Source organism: Cydia strobilella, chromosome Z, assembly GCF_947568885.1.
Source record: "Cydia strobilella chromosome Z, ilCydStro3.1, whole genome shotgun sequence".
Classification (NCBI taxonomy): Eukaryota; Metazoa; Arthropoda; class Insecta; order Lepidoptera; family Tortricidae; genus Cydia; species Cydia strobilella.
Window position 1 is genome coordinate 41,152,440 of NC_086068.1, and position 22,572 is coordinate 41,175,011.

Consider the following 22,572-nt stretch of genomic DNA (forward strand, 5'->3'; position numbering starts at 1 on the left):
ACCTTCATAGAGCATAGAGCGCAACCTACTTAACCTACCAATGTACTTTCAAAGGGATTATTGCTACTTATAATTAATTTGAAAAATATTAAATGCTACATTTTACTTCAAAAATGTATTTAGGTAACTTTTAAGACGGGGACGGCCGCTTCTCCGTACAAACGTAGTCCTTTTTTTTTTCCCTGGGTATATGCCTAGACATTATATTAAATATTTTTACGCAATTTAATGTATATTATTGACCATGTCCCTTCGTTTGTTTTTTTTTCGTATTTTTAGTTACTATAAGAGTTAACGAAGGGGCATAGCTACGATTAATATACATCAAATTACGTAAAAATATTTTCCATAATGTCAACATCCAGAGAGGAAAATGGGGACTACGTTTAAGAAAGTGGCCGTCCCCTTTCCTCTTAAATCCAAATGAACGTTATTAAATATGTATCATTCAAAATCGTCACTTATTTAAGTCATTAGACCAGCCAACATGAGTAAGCAACTCAAAGTTTGCATCAAATTACTTCATTGGCCACTCTTGTGGATAAAACGCAACATTCTCATCAGTTTTTGAAGAATAAGGAGCTTTTAAAGCTGGTCTGGTGAAAAATATGTTAATGGTATGTGGCAGGTACCTTAGTTAAGTCTCCATCCTTGACTGTAGGCACCTCTAAAACAATGACATACAATTTCGCTAAAGAAGCATAAATGTACAGAACACAAACACAAGAAAGCAGATGTATTGTATTGTTGAACAATTATGAATGTAGTACGGTCGAAGTGTCGGGGCGGGCTGGGAGGGCTGGTGGCGCCCCGGGCCGTGACCCCTGTACCCATGCACCGGCCGGAGCAGGGCGCAGCGAACCCCGACGGACTTTCTCAATAGAAGCCGGCAGACGTTACATAGTAGGTATGCGAAGAATAGCACCCTTCGCCCGACGAGGCGCCGGCGCCGGCGCCGGGTACCAGCAGCCGTTTAGCTAAAACTTTTCTCGTGCTCTTACAAACTTCAAATTTATACAATGAATGAAACATCACACATAAAAATAGTTTCTAAATAAACATAGCATGAGTCAATAAAAAGAGAAAAAAAACATTCGTCTTCCGCAGCATCATAAAAAGTACAGTAAAAACCCAATAGGCTAGTAATAAACAACAGCTTAGCGTTGCGAAGCGTATCTAAAGGTGAATTTTGGGCGGCACGTCGCCGCCGCCAGGTAAGCGCGGCGTTACCTCCGACGGCGTACCTGCCGATGACGGGTCTTCTTTTTACAAGTTCCGCCGCGCTACAGGATCCCGACGCATTCTTCTTTCTTCGCTCTTTATAAGACGAATATCGCAACTTCCATTGATGAGTGTGGATCTAGTCATGATGTGGAAAAACATGCACTAAACCTCCACTCATCGAAAGAAATTTACTTCTTCAATAACCGCCGTAGTTTCGTAGCCACCGTCGAAGCACTTCACGCACTTTTCGTTAGCGAAGTCACGTAGTATCACCAAACCGAATGGAAATGACTAAAATGAGCCGCAGCACATTGCTAAGTATTTAACGAGACTTGTGACCCGACCCGCTCCCGGTAAGTGGCTACGACCGCACGCTCCGATGACTCGATACGAAATAAACGGTCGAGATTTGAAATCTGAGAATCTAGACGCTGCGCGTCCGCCGCGAGTGGGGAAGCGGCGACCGCTGGGGACCAATAGCGTGCGAGCGCGCGCAAACTGGCCCGTGGAGGGGGCACCCCGCTTCCCTCCACTGCCGCACCGCCAGCGCGGCACCCCCGGGCTCCGCCGCCAACTGCCGCCCGATATTATCTTTTCTATAAGAACATTATTTTCTTTCCTCCATACACTGCCCGTAAAATTAACATGAATTTAAAACCGTTGTTTAAAACACTAAACCTATTAGATACGTTAGTCTAGATTTCATAGTGGTTACTCACACCTATCAGCCAATATCGCATAAGATCTAAATCAATTTGGTACACCTACCATTGAACGGAAAAATATGTGCACTGGCATAAAACTTCAAGTGATATACTTAATAGAAAATGTATTTATTTTTAAGAATGATTTGCTTTTTTCCATTTACAAAACGATGGTGATTTTAATACAATTACTTACAAGATTTAAACAATAACCATCTAACACATTTCCGGGAGAACCCACCATGTAATTACCTGCAAACGGCCGTACTTTAAACAGCTATAGCCGGTGTGGTTGTGGTGCACCTGTCTGATAATTACTAGTTATAATTGCTATGGTAAGTAACAACTGTAACGGACTTATTTTGAAAGTAAAAGCTTTAATATTAAACTACCCATTTGTCTCATTTATTAGGAACTTTCAGAGATTATTTGCAGTTCTATGCATTTTATTCACATTATCACTCAATAGCGCTCAATTGTAGCAACAAAGAGGCAGTTATATTAATTTATAAAATAAATAAGTAGTATTTAAGTAAGTACTTACTACAACATGGAAAAATACGTTGGTTAAATACATTCGTATCCCCACGTGGACTCTGGTCCGCCAGTTAGTCTCGTCATGAACGAGAAAAAGTTTGTGATACACTCATGGACAAATTTGGAGGAACGCAAAAAAGTTTAATTACTAATTTTGAAATTACTTGAGGTGCTGTAATCCAGTAACTAAACCTTTTTTTTGCGTTCCTCTAAATTTGTCCATGAGTATATGTAGATGCTGAGTGTGTGGCCCTCTTCTTTCTATTCTATAATAATATATAATGATTCCTGTTTGTTCCGGTACAATTTTTGGTGTACAAACCCAATTAGCAGGAGCGAAAAGTGAAAACTATTATATTGAACTACCCACTTGATTTGAAAATAGCAATTAACAGAATGGTGATTCGTAACTCAACTCATCCTTTTACATTAACAAGACCTCAATTACATCAAAAAGTAACATTTTACTTCTGTAATAAATATCACAACTCGAAAAGTATAATGAACTTCTTCCTGTAAGTGTAACGAACCTATTTTTGGCTTAGAACGCACTGCGGTTTTTTCAAAAGCGGTTCCGCAACCGCAAAAAATGTAACGTACGGCATGCTTTATAAGCGCACGCACTTAAAAGACTGTAACCGCAAGAAATTAGACTGAAACCGCGAGAAAAAAAACCGCAGTGCGTTCTAAGCCTTTAAAGAGACAATAATTTTATGAAACTACCCACTTTTCATTTCCATTAGGAATGAAGAGAATGAATCGTCATGGGATTCAATTATTTTAATTTTATTTTATTTCAAAAGTACCGACTTCAGAAAACAGTCATGTTGTCATCACTAGTCTTCATTAGCAGTTAAACTTCAACAAACAATGCTTTCCAAGAGCAAACACTAAAGACTAAAAACTACACCCACATCCCACATTAGCATCGCTATTGGTGAGCCTATAATATTTGAGTTTTCTCGATTTCTCCTTTCGGATTCCTTTATCAGATTCTGACGTGACGTGCGTGATGAGTGATGAGTATGAAACCAACTGCGAAGTATATTGATGAAGTCGGTTAAAATTATATATTTAAATCATTTTGTTAACACGGTATATGTACATAGTATTGTCTTAATATCAAAACATACAAAAATGCACGTCGCTGGGGGACAGGGAACGTGTGAATATTAGCAAAGAGGATATAATAGGATAGAGCGGTACTGTCATAGTAAATTTTGTAGCCACAGTAAATTCACTGCCGTCTATCGAAACACGATTAAAACTAAAAGTAAAAATATCAAAAAAAGAATGTATACATGTATATGGATAATTGATTTTTTATTTATTAACATTTGTTCTATATGATTTTGACCCATGTTCTTTCACTAATATGCGTTAAAATTGTCAAATAACAAACAAAACCGTCAACGCCATCTATTCGAGAGTAGGCCAAAGGTGGTAAAACGTAGTGGCGCCATCTGTTCAAGAATAAAGTTTTCTTGATTTTCGAGCCACGTTTTTTCCTAAGACTGTATCCATCTAATACGGAGTTACATAGTCTTTGATATAAGGTATTTAATGCTCAGTACTTTCATATTATTATTTTCAGGTAGAATATACTCATGATATAAATAAACCTAGAAACAGAACATTATCAAACCACTTAACTACATATTACTTTTAACAGGAGTTTTCAGAAAGACCTAGGATCTAGGTCCTAACATCTGTTTAAAAGCACTCTTTCCTCTTAGACATGTATTTGTTAAAAATGTTCATGTCGTATTAAAAAATCAAACAGTTGGCGCAGACGAGAGAACCTTTGAAGATACTCCAACGACAAGAGTACCTACTTACCTACTCTTACGTTGATGGTAATCCTCATTAAATTGATGTACACCCTATAAATCAAGTAATCAAACCTACGGCAGGTGTACGTCAGGGGTTATGCAACTATTAAGAAAAATGCTAATGATACAAATCATTGCAAAACACAAAATTATTTATTATCAGAAAATATTTAGCACATTTGAAATATACCGATGAGTGACACTAGGCTGGGCCTGTGTTTTTCGAGTCATATACATAAAAAGTAAAACTCACGCATGAAATATTGACATTGAAATCCAATTTACTTCACATCACACATAGTAAACAGACATTCTTATTAAGACTATTATTAGGTTGGCGTTTAATTCATGTTGTTTAAAACAAAAGATAATAAATAAATTGATAACATGATACAGAACTATCATTTGTCACGATTTTGACTATTCAATTGCGCGCAATAAAGAGGAACAGATCTGCAGGGATCGCACAAGATTTGAACCTTAATATTTAAAATATTTGTTGTTATATCGGCAGTAGAAATACACATTGTTAAAATGTAAACCGTCTACCAAATTCATGAGACAGACCGTAACAAAAACGCCGAAAAACATTCCGCTTCTTGTGTACAGGTAAAATACTCGTAGTAGTATCGAATGTTTGTAAGAATTACGAGTACAGACATCATCCACATGTTCTTATGCCAGAATTACATTCATGTACGAGTGCGATACGACGATAATGATAGTTATCGTCTGATGAGTTTATTTCTTTCGAGCTATATCATTTTGATGGCATACATTTTTTGCATTGTTACATGATTTAATTTGTCATATTTATTTTAAAATATTGATTTTGAGATTAGGATTTTGTGTATATCGCTAATAATTAAAATACACTTTTGACTTGTACGTAGATAACAAGTAATGATTTAAAAGGACTCGTAAGTAGGTAACGCAAGAATATTTAAGACAAGCGTGAATGTTTACTAGTTCTGAATCTGATACTTACACCATAATTGTGTTTTGGCATCGTTAGGGTCCGTCTAAGCTAACTCTGCACCAATTCTAACTGAACAAAGTGAGGGAGTGTCAATATATACGTTGCTTACATAGAAATTTGACATTAATGAAGACATTGCCACACTGTCATTGCAAATGCCATGCAAAGTTAGCTTGGTCTTATTCTAGATTCGTGTCAGTTGCTATAGTGAGTAGGCTAAAAAATATAAGATCATACATCATCAAAATATAACATTATTCGTGTCGAATATCAAGAATTTTCAAACCGGCCCAAAATAGTATCAGAATTTCATTTATGGCAATAAAACACACGTCACCTTCAATGTAGCGAATATTATGGATTTAGGTAAATTTGACATTACGTCGACACATTCGCGGCAATGGCACCGCTAGGTATACGTGACAATAAGATTAAAATGTACCTTAATTAATTCCGACCGTGCGATAACGAGATATACTATAAAGAAATAGTCGAGACTGTTACAGAGTATGAATAAGTGGAGGCAGGGGGCGCATGCGCATCAGGGGTCGTTGTTGGCCATGATGACGGCGCAGCCCAGGTCGGTGAGCTGCATGGCCTCGGCGCCGCCGTCCTGCAGGCGGTGTGCGCACCCCGCCAGCTTCTCGCTGATGCGCACCTTCTGCCGGTTGGTCAGGTGCCCGGCGCACACCACCGCTGCCGACACCTGCTCCAGCAGCTGCGATGCCGAATACGCTTCCATTAGGAAACTGAAAAACACAATCTTTTTTATTATCCAAGCTCCCAATGAGGGCTATCGTTTTTTTGCTCACCAGTTGGCGCCTCTGTTGATGGTGGTCCAAAAGACTAAAGAACAGCTGTCAGTCATTGAAGTGACAAGTGACATTTGACATTTGGAAATGAAATGAAATGAAATGAAATTTATTATTAATAACAGTTACACGTCAACATTTTAAATATCACAATATTAATAACATTTATACAATATTAAGTATATAAATTAATTGCATTTACAAAATTATAGGTTGATCAAAAAAATCTTGATAGTTATAAAATAATTTTTGCGACAGCCACTTTTTTAGTCTAGCTTTAAACGCGATGGAAGTTGCATTTCTTACAATGTCAGGCAGGCGGTTGTAAATCGAGGGGCCTAAAATGTACACGGACCGCTCTGACTTGGCAAGTCTGTGTGCTTCGGTGACTAGCCTATTACTGCAGAGGTTGTAATTAATGTTAATACCTCTGCACTTAAACATAGCTAGGTTTTCGCGCATGAATATTGCTACTTGGTTAATAAATAGGCACGGTAGGGGTAGAATCTTGAGATCGCGGAATATGTCTCGTGCCGGTGCATCGGCCGCCTTGCCGGCCATCGCGCGGACGGCGCGCTTCTGCATAGAGAACGCTCGTTCGTTTCCAGTCGGAGGCACGTCCCCATAGCTCAACGCCGTACGTCAAGAGCGAGTGCACCGTTGCAAAATAGCACTCTCGCACTGTGCCCTTTCCGGCTGTGCTCGCTAACCGTCGCAATGCAAAACACGCGCGCCCTAGCCTTCCACACAGTTCATTGATGTGCGCCTCCCAAGAAAGCACGTTGTCGAGCTGGAACCCGAGCAGACGTGTGCAGGTCACGTGCTGTAGAGGGGCACCACCTGCACTCACTCTCATAGTTGGGCTTCTATGACCGTTTAATTTAAATGTCATGTAGCTCGTTTTCTCTTGTATTTAATAGCACGTATTTAACCGGTCAACATAAACAGACTACGTTTACTGGGAAAATACACCACGGCCCCACGTGGCGTATTTTTCCACTGGCACAGATAGGTCTAGGCAAGCCCAATGAGGATTAGAGGCTTAACACACTTCGAATTTCTGATGTTTGTGTTCTTCAAAATACTATATGTATTGATAAAGTGCTAAATATCAAATTCCGTACATGAGTCCTAAGAGCCTAGGTTTGAACCTACTATTATACCTCAGAATTGGAAGCCATACTACTATTTATTCTGTGGCCGTACGCCTTACCGCTCAACTATCTGTGCCTTTAGAGTAGGTATTGCAACCATAACCCTTACAATATAAAACTGAATTTATTTATGTTTGTTCATCAAATACGAAAATGAAGCTAAAGATATTTGGCACACAGATTACAAACTTGATTAAATCATCTCCAAAGAAGGTAAAATGGAGCGTTAAATGTATAGTAAGACAGAACTCAGTAGTAACGGGTGCGGTAGAAGGGAGGGGAGGGGTTACAGACAAGTCATGAGCAGCGGCGGCTGGTAATTATATATGATGGGTGTTCACTGACGCCACAGTAAAAAACAACACATTCAATTAACCGACACAAAATACGGTCATTAAACTCTCTTATAGATTTTCGCTATTACGAATATCTTGACGACCGATAGACGCCAACTGCAGTTCATTTTACAAATGGATTCTAGGTTGTGAATGTTGTTTTAAAATTTTATGGATATATATGTGCTAAATTGTTTTCACCTCAGCAGCTCGAACAAGCCTACTTTCGTCACTCCCTGGAGTGAGGAAAGTGCGACTTTCCTTACTCCAGGAAGTGAAACAATGTAGCTTTTTAATTTAGTGAATGCCATGAACTTTTATTACATTTTTTAATGGTATGGTATGGTTTGGTATGGTTTGGTATGGTATGGTATGGTATGGTATGGTATGGTATGGTATGGTACGGTATGGTATGGTATGGAATGGTATGGTATGGTATGATATGGTATGGTATCGTATGGTATGGTATCGTATCGTATGGTATCGTATCGTATCGTATCGTATCGTATCGTATCGTATCGTATCGTATGGTATGGTATGGTATGGTGTGGTGTCGTGTCGTGTCGTGTCGTGTCGTGTCGTGTCGTATCGTATCGTATCGTATCGAATCGTATCGAATCGTATCGTATCGTATCGTATCGCATGGTATGGTACATATTATAATACTTTTTTTTTCTGTTTATTCTGTGTAATTCGAAATACATTTTAACCTTTAATATGTTCTCACTACTGAGGTGAAAAATTATGTGTGCAACACGAGAGCAAAGTTATTTTACATCTCGTGTTTTTGAGTCCCTCGCTACGCTCAAGATTCTACCTTAGAATCACTCGCTTCGCTCGTGATTTAATTATAGAATCTTTCGCTTTCTCGGGACTCAAAATAAACACTCGCAAGAAAAACCAACTTTCCTCTCTTGTTGCACAAATAAATTAAAAATAAAATTATAACACATCGGTTTCGGCCCAAGCATACTCACCGCAAAGCCGTCGCCCGGCCCGCCCGCGCCCGCTTCCGCTCCAAACAAGACATATGCACTTAGGTAGGTAACACGAAAAACTAAAACACCTAGTTACTTTTATCACAGCGACATAACATAACACAACCACGGTGTTTTTGCATATTGATCTGATTTAAAGACATAAGTTTTTGTTTTTGACGAACATTGTTACGAAAGTTCAAGGTCATCCTTTTATATTGAACTCGAGTCGATTTTGTAAACTTTTTTCACATTCTCCCGTTAAATTCATTCATTTTTAAACACCTTACAACAAACAAATTATGTGCACTTACTGTTTAAAATGCCAAAATTCCATTCACGTGCGTACTTTAAAATTGACTACTAACTAAGGTCTGTTTACAAACAAGTGACAATATGGCGCGCGCAATGCGCGCGCATTCGACGAGAGGGCGCAAGGTCAAACGGGCTACGGAGCGCCGCTCCAATTTTACCTCTTTCTTCATAGAAAATCTTCTGTTTCACGTGCGGAACTGTGGCGAAACTTCTCTTTCGCTCTTATTGAATTTCCTATTGATTTTATGTACTAAATCTTTTTCATAGGAACGCAATCCAAAGCGCTCCGCTTCGCGCGTTACCTATGATTCCTATGAAATTATAGGAGTAGGCCGAGTAGTGGCTGTCTATAAACTTATAATGAATAAAGGTAATTATTTAATTGGTATTGACTTTTGTACGATAGATCTTAAAGAGTAATATATTAATTAGGTACTATAATTTCATTATGATTACTTATGGGAGTGCACTGCACAAGCGCTCATTAGAGGAAGCCGCGCCTGGTCACGAGCAAAGGCTAGGATTATAATGCAGTTCGGTTTGGCACTTAATTGCAAAAGGACGTGTTTACTAGTGCGTTTTACCTGCATTGGTAGATAACTAGTTCGTTATCGCGCCGGCCGGCCGGTCGCCCGGCTATTGTTTGCGTGCAAATTAGAAGCTATTAAGTGGGAATATGAACGAAAATAGTTTATCTAGTGAGCATGTTGATGATGTGTTTGGTGACAATGGATTTGAGGAAAATAACAAGTCTTGCTTGCAAGAGGATGCTAAGTTAAATGATTGGAATGCCGAGAACAAATCATTTTCTGACATTCAATCACCTATTTTTCATTCCAAAAAAGGGTTAGAAATGGCAGTGAGGACACGGATGATAATGATGGGGAAGGGGAATTTAAGTTGGTCGAAAGAAAAAGGAGATCTGCAAAACTTTTAATTCGAAGTCTCTCTCAGGATAATTTACCGCGCATTTCGTTCACGAATACAAAAACCACTACCAATATCTTATCTCAGGAAAGGCACCCTGCGCGGCAAGAGAATAGACAATCCATCGACAAATCTTGGGAGGTATGTCTTACGTCTAAAGATTAATTGCCTAAACAAGTCGGCTTGGCAAAATTACTGAGATCGGAAGGTATACAAAATATTCAAAAAATCACATATAAGGTATGTATTTCATTCATCCAAGGTATTGATAATATTTAATGATAAAGAGGGCGCTGAACAGCTGTTAAAATCAACTAAATTTAATAATTCGGGATATAGGTGTCAGCTAACGAGCGAGTTAAACTTTACGTATGGCATAATAAGACAAATAGAATTAGACGTCACAGAGGAGGAAATAAAGAATACCTTGGAGTGCGAACACAAAATAATGTCAGCGAGAAGACTAAAACGCCTAGACGAAAAAGGTACTTGGGTGGACAGCGAAACTGTAAGATTGTGTTTTATGTTATTTACCTTGCCAGCACGAGTATATGCCTATGGATATGGGATAAAAGTGGAGTTAAATTACTTTCCGGTAACCCAATATTCGGGATGTTGGAAGTTCGGACACGCAGCGAGATTATGCCCAAACAAAAAGAAAATATGCCCCAAGTGCGGGGGTACTCATGTCAACTGTGAGACCCAAGTCTACGTATGTGTCAATGAGGGCTAACGTGTATGAATTCGCCGCTAGGGGCGCTAGTGTAGATGGTAGTCTTTTCCATAGTTCGAAATGTCACTTGTCACTTCAATGACTGACAGCTGTTCTTTAGTCTTTTGGAACACCATCAACAGAGGCGCCAACTGGTGAGCAAAAAAACGATAGCCCTCATTGTAAAGGAGATCATATGGCACTTGATAAAAGATGCCCGGTATATCTCAAAGAAGAAAAAAAAACACAATTATGACAGAGGAAAAGTGCTCATATCGTATAGCATTACAGACCTTATTAACCCAGGCTGAGAATCCAACAAAGAAAACTCCCGAGAACAAATCCGAATTCATGGCCGATCAAATTCAGGTACCAGGAACATCCCATTCTTCATCCACAAAATACAGTGACGCTCTTGTAAATGGCGGGAACAGAACCAATACAGACTCTGAAATGGAGCATGATGGGGATGAACCAGAAAAGAATATAGCAACGAACCGAAGGCAACCTGATACTAAACAAAAACAAAAACAGAAACCTGCGAGACCAACCTTATTAGAACCAAGTGGATCTGACCCAAAAACCTGTTAAAATTACACAGTGTCCGAATAGATTTGCATTTAAAAAATCCTTACGTGAGTACTTTGCTGGCAGAACGATGAATTCTTAGTGTTTCTGTTTTGAAAGTTTCATCTGATATCTTATGTATTTGTATGTATGTATATTGTATGTATTTATATGAATATTATATATACAGATATATGTATGTATGTCTATGCCTGTCCATTATTTAACTATACTTGTATATATATATGTAATCACTATGTTGCACCGCCTACAAATTATCTGCTTTGCCCGAAGGTTGACTGGTAGAGAATGCCTCATAGCATTAAGTCCGCCTTTTGTACGATTGTATTTTCTTTTGTGCAATAAAGATTAAATAAATAAATAAAAACAGAATTACTCAGAAAAGCTACAGGGGAAAAGGGTAACACGAAAGAAAACAATACTACACGTCAAGAAAATAGGAAAGACAATATAGATTCGTTATCATGGGTGTTATTTCTCAGAAAGGTTAAAATATTTATATGTCACAAACATCGTTAGAGGAAAAGTTAAAGGAAGGTTTGAAACTGGTTATGGAGGGCATTAAAATGTTTGTTTTACAATTTCTGAGAAATAATGTTTTTTTTTTGAGTAGTATAGTTTCTAGTCTTTTTAATGGATAAGGAGCTCACATTAAATATTGTTCAATGGAATGCACAAAGTATTCGACCGAAACGACTACAATTTGAAGCAATTTTAAATCAAGAAAAAGTTCATATTGCAATTATAAGTGAAACATGGTTAGAGGCCGGATCGGAGGTGAACTTTAGTGGCCACAACGTATTTCGCTGTGACAGAGACGATGGTTATGGAGGCGTAGCTATGTAGTACATAAGTCCATTCAATCATATTCAAGTACCAGTACATGTATTACCAATAATTTAGATGGATAGATGTATAGTAAGACAGTACTCAGCTGTAACGGGTGCGGCAGAAGGGAGGGGAGAGGTTACAGTCAAGTCGCGAGCAGAGGCTAGTAATGTATAGTAAGACAGTACTCAGTTGTAACGGGTGCGGCAGAAGGGAGGGGAGGGGTTACAGTCAAGTCGCGAGCAGAGGCTAGTAATGTATAGTAAGACAGTACTCAGTTGTAACGGGTGCGGCAGAAGGGAGGGGAGGGGTTACAGTCAAGTCGCGAGCAGAGGCTAGTAATGTATAGTAAGACAGTACTCAGTTGTAACGGGTGCAGCAGAAGGGAGGGGAGGGTTACAGTCAAGTCACGAGCAGAGGCTAGTAATGTATAGTAAGACAGTACTCAGTAGTAACGGGTGCGGCAGAAGGGAGGGGAGGGGTTACAGTCAAGTCGCGAGCAGAGGCTAGTAATGTATAGTAAGACAGTACTCAGTAGTAACGGGTGCGGCAGAAGGGAGCGGAGGGGTTACAGACAAGTCACGAGCAGAGGCTAGTAATGTATAGTAAGACAGTATTCAGTAGTAACGGGTGCGGCAGAAGGGAGGGGAGGGGTTACAGTCAAGTCGCGGGCAGAGGCTAGTAATAGTAGTAATGTATAGTAAGACAGTACTCAGTAGTAACGGGTGCGGCAGAAAGGAGGGGAGGGGTTACAGACAAGTCACGAGCAGAGGCTAGTAATGTATAGTAAAACAGTACTCAGTTGTAACGGGTGCGGCAGAAGGGAGGGGAGAGGTTACAGTCAAGTCGCGAGCAGAGGCTAGTAATGTATAGTAAGACAGTACTCAGTTATAACGGGTGCGGCAGAAGGGAGGTGAGGGTTACAGTCAAGTCGCGAGCAGAGGCTAGTAATGTATAGTAAGACAGTACTCAGTTGTAACGGGTGCGGCAGAAGGGAGGGGAGAGGTTACAGTCAAGTCGCGAGCAGAGGCTAGTAATGTATAGTAAAACAGTACTCAGTTGTAACGGGTGCGGCAGAAGGGAGGGGAGGGGTTACACTCAAGTCGCGAGCAGAGGCTAGTAATGTATAGTAAGACAGTACTCAGTTGTAACGGGTGCGGCAGAAGGGAGGGGAGGGGTTACAGTCAAGTCGCGAGCAGAGGCTAGTAATGTATAGTAAGACAGTACTCAGTTGTAACGGGTGCGGCAGAAGGGAGGGGAGGGTTACAGTCAAGTCACGAGCAGAGGCTAGTATGTAATTTCATAAATTGAAGTGTGATATGAAGACAAAATGACGATTATTTACTTGTCAACAAACTGTTCCAGTTCCCCGTAGTTCTTGATAGCCAGGTACTCGTTGACTAGTTTCTCCGGTACCAAACCAGTCACCTAAAACAAAAGTAATAGTACATTAGTATAGTATAGAGGCCGGGAAACGAAGGGTTGCATTGCAGGCCAAGTAGATATAGACGGCGGAGCGTAGCGAGGATAGGGATACGCGGCGAAAAATGTGATAGGTTATTCAGTGCGTGGGGTATTATATAGGAACAAAAATTTGATTATTTTTGCGCTACGGCGCACGGTTTAGGAGATACAGCCCTATAAAGATTTCTTATTTTTGATTTTGTTCACCAGGAAAAGTTATTTAGTCATCAGAAATATTTATATACTAAACCGTGCGTCGTAGTGCAAAAATAATCAAATTGTCGTTCCCCTTTAATACTCCTAAGTAATAATAAAAAAAACACAAAAAAAGAAAAAAAGCGTAATGTCAGAATGTCATAAGTAACGAACTAAAAATATTGCTTATAGGTTTTATTTAATGGTTGAATCTCAAGACCTTGTGGCACAATTTGACGTTTACAAACAAAAGATGGTTGCTTTACAGGTCTAGGTGTGTAACGATGTATGAAATTCCTTTACATATCATCTTCACTCATCGCACCGGATACGTAGTATATATTTTCTGACCTAATTTGAAGTAAGTCATGTCAACATTTCATTGCAAGTTTGAGAAAAGTCACTTTATTTACATATTAAAAAGAATTTACTGCCCTAAACTTAAATCACGGTAAACTTCAAGGTAGAATAATTGGTTAGCATAAATTACGATTAATAACACGCATTAACCAAAAACACCACGCCCTGGCATTTATCGGAAACCTTTTATCGCTACATTATCGCTCTTGAGCCTTAAACTATTCAAAGTTGAAGTACCTGGCGTCAGTGGCGTTTCCATAATAACATAATCTTAATTGGCCACCACCAAGTAAACACCAAACACCATAAAGTAAAGTAATGCTTCAAACTGAAATTCAAAGTGTGAATGAGTGAGGAATACTTGTTTTGTTGTGACTTATTATCATCACAAGTAAAATATTCTCAGAGGACTACAAATAAGTTGTAATACATTAATAACGTTAGTATTGTATAGAATTCATATAGATTACACATTATTATGTGCATGTGTTCATTTCCAGAGAAGAAGGCTTAAATAGAAATCAGTAGATAAGAACATTTCTATTGTTGAATTCTAGCTATTCCATTATTAAATTGCAACAATAGAATGTGCTTAACTCAACCTAATGACTCGCATAAAAAGCGGTAAAAGAATTCCTAGACGAATGACTAAATATGTCGAAACCTTATAATTTATTTAATGTAATCGTTTCTTGGCATTTCAATTTTTTTTTATATTTATAATTCAATTCGATGAAAACATGCTTAAAATTATGTTCACTTAATAGAAACGTATTGACTTGCATATGCCTTTTAAATGTATTATTAATTTTATAATTGTAATAATAATTGTATTGTTCTTCTAATTGTAAATAATTTTTGAATATGACGATGTACAATTACTACAAATAAAATATATTCTATTCTATTCTATTCTATTCTACTCATAATACTTATAATAGTATGCGTTCTGAGATTTCTAGCTACCTAATGATATGATGACTCACAATCATTAAAAGACGCACCACAACGATTATGAGACAATTGAATAAAATATTAATAATTCAACAATGAAGTTAAATACATTTGCTCGACGCTTGCTGCTGGTGTAAAAGAAACAAACTTTTAGCAAAACGAGATTTTGTCAAATTTTTAATTTTATAAGCTGGCTGTACTCGTACTTTCCTTTGGACAGTCATTCTAGTCCCACTCATCAAAAGGAGCCAAAATCAACGAGGTTGCGTTGTTTTATTACAGGGTTCCTATAATCCTTCAAGCAACACGGAAGGGAGATGGCATCGGCATTCGTACTATTTCCCCTCTGCCGAAGTATAGCTATAGGTACGGTACAACTGTACCTAAGGCTATGAGTGTTGTTACTCGTCCGTACACAAAAAGAGATCGAGGTGTGCAAGATTTGTCTTTGACGTGTGTCATTTTCTATGTATTTGTGTCGTCATTACAGATTGGTTTTTGTATAAAGTGAGTGAGAAGTGCGAGTGTCTATTGTCAAACATACGATACTAACTAACCGGGCAGTAAATAACAGCTTAATTTAAGCATAAGCAAACATTTTGACTATTCCTAAAAGCCACCCGTGGGATATACTGTTAATTATGTATTTTTAACTTACTTACATAGATCACTGTTTACTGTCGTTACGAAAGCACATCAAAATTTACACAGACTAACGAAAATCTTTAATTATTATTGTTATAAGGGGGCAAAGTTGTTGATTAACTACAAATACAAGGGCCTCCTACCCTAGTCAATAGTGACCATGCCTACGTAGCAAGAGGTTGCGGGTTCGAATCCTGATAAGGGCATTTTTTGTGTGTTCATCACAATTATTTTGTACCTGAGTTATGGATGTTCGCTATGTAGGTATTGAAGTATTTCGTCGTCTAGTACCCACAAGACAACACAAGCCTTATTGGCTATTACCAAAGATAGATATAACTCCGTAATAGATGGATACAGTCTAAGGAAAAAACGTGCCTCGAAAATCACGAAAATTTGATTCTCTATCAGATGGCGCCACCACCTTTGGCCTACTCTCGTATAGAGGGCGTTGACGGTTTCGTTTGTTATTGAAAGAGCATGGGTCAAATCATATAAAAATAATTAATGCAAATAAAAAAATCATTTATCCATATTTAAATACATTTTATCGTATTTTTATAAATCTTAGTTTTTAGTTTTAAAGTGTGAATTTTCTGTGGTTACAAAATTTACTATGACAGTACCACTATCTTATTATATCCCTGATTGCTATTACTGTGGGGCTAGTGTGCGGGGGTCGAGCCGTGTATCATTGTCGCATATAAATCCTAGTGCTACGTAATATTGATTTGATACCCGAGAAAACGAAAGATTCCAAAATTAAACCGCAGACGTAGAGAGTGGTGCGAAAGGTGGAATCTTGAGCGTTGCGAGAGATTTAAGGCACGAGGGTTAAACTAACTTTGCTAACGAGTGAAACACAATTTTTTTCAGCACACCAATGCCAGGAAAATACTAATTGTAAAACATATGTAACTGGCTCAAATACATTGATATATTAATATCAATAATGAAAATAAATAAATATTTTTTGCTGAGATCCAATAACTTTTTACAGTAAAAGTCTTGGCCGCCAATCCTATATGAAAAGTTTTTGGTGGGATTTCATTTCTTTTTGTAAGGCGCCCTAGTTTTTTACTTTTTAGTGAAGTGTTATGTGTTTGGACCTGCACCCTCTTTTATAGGGGTGGGAGAGTGAAAGCTACAGATTTGTTGGCTTTTGTATTGTTTATATGTGAATCCTAGGCTCCATGCCAAATATCAGACCCACGTCGGGAATTACCCTAGAGGTTTGTGTCAGTCAGTGAGTGGCCAAATCGTCGTATTTTAGTAATTGATATAATAACTTAATGTATAGTTTGTCAAAGGACTGTCTCATTTCAAACATAGACAGAGAGAATTATTTATTTATTTATCGTATGGCTTCGTTATATGTCACTGGATACAGAAAAACTTAAAATTAAAATTTTGCCCTACTCAGGTAAGCAGCCGTTTCTTCAGCCAGGATATACTCGGGGGTCGATGTTACTCTGCGTCCGTAGGAAATACCTTAGATAACCCTACATGTGATCCCCGGGTGGTGCTAAAAGAGTAACAAACTTGGCAGCTGCACTGTCCCATCAGGACCTCGCAGCGCTCACTGGATTCCTTCATATGCTTTCCCAGTACTACCCTCCGAGAAGAGAATCATACTATCTTTGTCTTACACTAGTACTAGCGCCCAAAAGAAAGGGATGAGTATAATTTTCCTGGTTGTTACCGACTAACAAATTGGTTTGACCAACTAAATTTCACATGTTCCCTAACTAAATCTTATCTTGTGAATTTGAGCTCTGGTGCTATCTGGGACTAAGCTATTAAAAATAAGGTTTAAAAATAAGACGAAACGGCTAGAGAAAAGGTAGCTAGTGTCCAGATTGTAGGTGCAATTCCTACTACATATTTCTATAATAAACGTTCCTGGTTAGAGTAGTTAGTAGTGAACGCCTTCTCCAACTATATTTCAAATGCTGACTTGTACTAATACTATTATAGACATGTTTAGAGCCCTTTTCCAAGGTTGGATACCGTTTTTTTGTAGGTACGGTTTTCTGCAGGATCCTTTTCTGTAGTGTACGTGTATATTGACATCATTGACTAACATTCATACGAGCATTCAGTGTGCAGTATCCGGCAAAAAACCGATTCATTCGAATTTTGCTGTTCGGTTTTGCCACTAAAAACTGGATGAAATTGTCCAGTAAACACCAGGATCCAGTTTAATTACATGCATAGGGTAATGGAACTGTTCCCATTAGCTTCCTGCACACCGTTTTTTACTGGCTGTGGTGCGGGGAGCCCGGGAGGATATCTACCGCAAAAAACAGGATCCAAACTAGTTAGTGTGAACACACAAATGATTTTTGCAGGATTCAGTAAAAACCCGCTCCCACAGAACTGGACCACCGTGAGAAATGGCCCTTAACTGACCGCTGAAACTTTATTGTGACATATGGCTGGTGATACTGATAACTGACCAGTCATTTGTGTGATTACCTCGACGAGCCCCTCGGCCGTGACCTCCCCGAGCAGGCGCTGGCAGCACTGCAGCGCGGTAAGCGCGCGGCGCAGGTCGCCCTCGCACGTGCCCACCGCCTGCTCCAGCACCGACCCGTCCCCGATCTCCACGCCCTCCGACGCGCAGATATCTCGCAGCCTGGAACACCGGCACCACATACTCGTTACATTACTAAACATGGAGGCGATTTCTATTTATTGGATCGACTACCTACTTTTGCGTAAAGTTGACTTACTATTATGCAAACTACGTCACCAGATGTCACTATAAAATTGATACAATTTAAAGGTACGAATACAACATTAAGAAGGTTGCATATCAAAGAATATAATCTCGTACGTCAAGACCTTTCTTTATTCATTATGTTGTTACCACGGATTTAGATTTGTTACATAGTTGTTACCTGGCAACGGTTATTTACTGCCAGAAAAAATAAATATCGTAAACAGATATGATTGATATGAACTAATTATTTCTCTATTAATTTTAAAGTGCATAGGAGAGCAAAGTAAAATCGGAGCAAGCAAACAAGCAGCATTAAAAACGAGTAAAATTCAAATAGGGTAATTAGAATCCCAATGGTTTCAATGTTACAAATCTGGAGGTATAAAATTTTAACGGTGCTCAAGGCAATGCCGGGAGGCCTAGATATCCTCGAAGGTAAGAAGAAAATGATGGTAATCCTTGGCGCTCATTGCAACCAGCGATGAAAAGGCTACCTATGATAAATACCTTTAAAATTATTTTAATTTTGTTTACGACAATTGTCCGATGACACTGCAAAGATTTGTGCAATTTGATTCCGCTAAGTATGACGAGATAGAGTGCATCTATGAAGATACGCGCGTAGACAAATGCCTGAAATTCAGCTGAAATTCATTAGCTACAAGAAGGACCCGAATCACAACATCATTACATTACTAAAATACATAGTGATAGGATAGAGAGTTAAAAAAAAGTTTGCTAAGACAATAGAATACAGGATTAGAAAAAAAAATTCAGATTACGTCACCGCAATGAGAGCACACAATATAACATCCCTTAGTTATCGCCGAGAACGTACCGATATCTCAACCCTTTATAAAATTATTAACAATATTATTGATTCTCCGTTTTTATTACATTCACTATCCTTCAGAGTTCCTCGACGTTGTGAACGCGCTTGCAGTAAAAAACCCCTCTTTTACATCCCCCGTAGTCGAACTGCTTACGCGAAAAATAGTTTTGTTAGAAGGGCATGCAGGTTGTACAACGAAAAATTTCTGAATCTCGATATTTTCTGCGAGAAACTTAATAGATTTAAAACACTATCCATGCAGTGTAATAACCCAGATCATTAGTTTGGCGCTATTAGGAAAAAATCTCAGTATTGAACGTTAATAAGTAATAAGAATAATAAAACCTTTTTAGTATTCAGTTTATATACAATTTAATTGTTAACACCCTGATACTCCTGCATCTTTTTTTTTTCATTATTGTTGTTATTGTTTTTGTTCTTGTTTGCACAAATAGCTCTGTTTTACTCTGTAGAAACTTTATTAAACATGATGTTAAAATATTTTCATTAAGGAAACTGTAAGTCTAGCTTTAAGAAAATTTCCAGTGTTATGTATAACTATAGAAGACTGTTTGTTTCTTAAATAAATAAATAAATAAAATAAAATTACTCATGTGTTTATTTTAAAGAATATCTAAAGCGAACTGTGTTGAACTGAAGCGAAACTACAGAGCGAGGCGAAAAATTACCGGGAATTGAAAGATCCTACTTAGACACTACACCTCTGGAATATCTTGAAATCTAGTCCAGATGGACGTTAAGGTCAAAGAAGTAATGCTCAGTTGAGAAACTTGAGAATGAGGCAAGTCAGCATAACTGACTGAGACATGAAAGAGTTCTAGGTCAAACTGAGACACAAGTTACAGAAGAAAAAAGGTAAAAAGAAGAATAATTCCAGAGAGAATCGGAAGCTGCAAGTTTTTACACCTAGTCTTTTACTATTTTATATACCTATACTTGTATAAACATACAATTGTTTTACTATGAAGTACAGTGTATGTTTTTTTTTAATTATTTTGATTTAATTGTTTTTAAACCTTTTCACATTGTCAGCCTGTACGAGATTAGTGTGGCTCTCAAACAGCTTAAGAATGGCAAAGCCCCAGGTGATGACGGAACTACGGCAAAACTCCTGAAGGCTGGTGGTAAACCAGTCCTTAAGGCCCTTCAGACGCTGTTTAGTTCCGTCATGCGCGAAGGGAAAAACGCCGCAAGCGTGGAACAGAAGTGTGGTGGTGCTCTTCTTCAAAGAAGGTGATAACACCTTGCTGAAGAATTATAGACCCATCTCACTTCTGAGCCATGTTTACAAGCTGTTTTCGAGAGTCATCACGAACCGTCTCGCACGCAGGTTTGACGACTTCCAGCCTCCCGAACAAGCAGGTTTCCGTAGACCACATACATGCGTTGCGGCAGGTTATACAGAAGACTGAGGAGTATAACCTCCCCCTTTGCCTTGCATTTGTGGACTACGAGAAAGCCTTCGATTCGATCGAGACTTGGGCTGTGCTGCAGTCTCTCCAAAGGTGCTAAATTGACTACCGGTATATCGAAGTGCTGAAGTGTTTGTACGAAAATGCCACCATGTCCGTCCGACTACAGGGCCAGAGCTCGAAGCCCAGAGCATTGCAGCGGGGAGTCAGACAAGGAGATGTAATCTCCCCAAAGCTGTTCACCGCTGCATTGGAGGATGCCTTCAAGGTTCTGGACTGGAAAGGACGAGGCATCAATGTAAATGGCGAGTACATCACTCACCTTCGGTTTGCCGATGATATCGTAGTCATGGCTGAGACCATGGAGGACCTCAGTGCGATGCTCGCTGATCTCAGCAGAGTATCTGAACGAGTTGGTCTGAAAATGAACATGGACAAGACGAAGATCATGTCTAACGTCCATGTTGTGCCAACTCCCGTATTATTTAATCGGAGGCTCTGCGCTCGAAGTTGTTGACGATTATGTAAACCTAGGACAAACAGTCCAGTTAGGTAGGTCCAACTTCGAGAAAGAGGTCACTCGTCAAATCCGACTCGGTTGGGCAGCGTTCGGGAAGCTCTACAGTATCTTTTCGTCCAAATTGCCGCAGTGTCTTAAGTCAAAAGTCTTTGACCAGTGTGTGTTGCCAGTGATGACATACGGATCTGAGACGTGGGCGCTAACGATGGGCCTCATAAGAAGGCTCAAGGTCACGCAAAGGGTAATGGAGAGAGCTATGCTCGGGGTTTCTCTGCGTGATAGAGTCAGAAATGATGATATCCGCAGTAGAACTAGGGTCACCGACATATCTCGCAGAATTGCAAACCTTAAGTGGCAGTGGGCGGGGCACATTGCTCGCGGAACTGATGGCCGGTGGGGCCGAAAGGTTCTGGTGTGGCGTCCGCGTACCGGAAGACGAACTGCCGGTAGGCCTCCAACGAGATGGAACGACGACCTGGTGAAGGTCGCGGGAATTCGATGGATGCAAGCGGCACAGGATCGGTCGGAGTGGCGAGCCTTGGGGGAGGCCTATGTCCAGCAGTGGACGTCTATCGGCTGACATGATGATGATTTGATGAAACCTTTTCTACAAAATATTAGGTCTACAGTACAGTCGCCATCAGATATATCGGAGCGGCCGAGGTGCTCAAAAATATCTCAACACGCACTTAACGCCTTGACAATAGAGGCGTGTTCAGATATATGTGAGCACCTCGGCCGCTCCGATATATCTGATGGCTACTGACTGTACTTTGATTTCGTACTTCGTAATTGTGTACTAAGTTCGTCCTACATAATAATATTAGGTCTACTTGGGTGGTTTACAAGTCAATATTAAGTAGACCTAATATTATTATATAGGACGAAAGTACACAATGCGGATGTATATGTCCAAATTACAGCAAAATGGTATACAAGAAACCTCACTGCACTGCTTCCAGAGTTACCATTGTAGCAACCGATACGTACTATTAGTTATTCTGTGCCGATACACAAGCACAAGGGTGAAGTTCGCCGACGCGCTCAACGACCCGCTACGCGGCTACGCACGGAGGAGGGAGGGCTCGGCGCAGGGCTCCATAGTCAGTCCCACCGAATACTTGATTTACGTTAACGACATGTGCAACATATTTAGTGAGGGTTCTGTATACCAATTTGCTGACGACACGTGCCTACTTACTGCTCATCATGATTTACTCGAAGCTCAAAAAACCATGCAACATAACTTCGACTTACTATGCAAATGGGCTCATGACGTGGACATGGCCTTACAATAAACGCTAAAAAAACTAAAATTATCCACATATGATCACCGTACACTAGAGAAATACGGGTCCCTAAAATCATAGCACATTCATATCACTGCTTACACAACCCGAGCAATAACTGCAAATGCGAAACACTTGAACTTGTCAAACACCACACCTATTTAGGCTTAATTATAGATAACAACTTCAATTGGGGACCTCACATAGATCACATATGTTCAAAACTTAGAT

The 22,572-nt window shown here is 39.3% G+C and overlaps 1 protein-coding gene across 1 annotated transcript in view; it reads right to left on the reverse strand.

Annotated features, from left to right (window-relative positions):
* Positions 1 to 4,475: 4,475 nt before the first annotated feature.
* The window catches only part of LOC134754903 (replication factor C subunit 4), a 33,932-nt gene continuing 15,835 nt past the window's right edge, over positions 4,476 to 22,572 (reverse strand). Inside the window, exons 4-6 of the mRNA XM_063691375.1 lie at positions 18,021 to 18,180; positions 13,270 to 13,352; positions 4,476 to 6,025 (exon numbers count right to left, since the gene is read on the reverse strand). Coding sequence (XP_063547445.1) covers positions 5,818 to 6,025; positions 13,270 to 13,352; positions 18,021 to 18,180 — 451 coding nt within the window. The 3' untranslated portion in view covers positions 4,476 to 5,817. The remainder of the gene's footprint in view (positions 6,026 to 13,269; positions 13,353 to 18,020; positions 18,181 to 22,572) is intronic.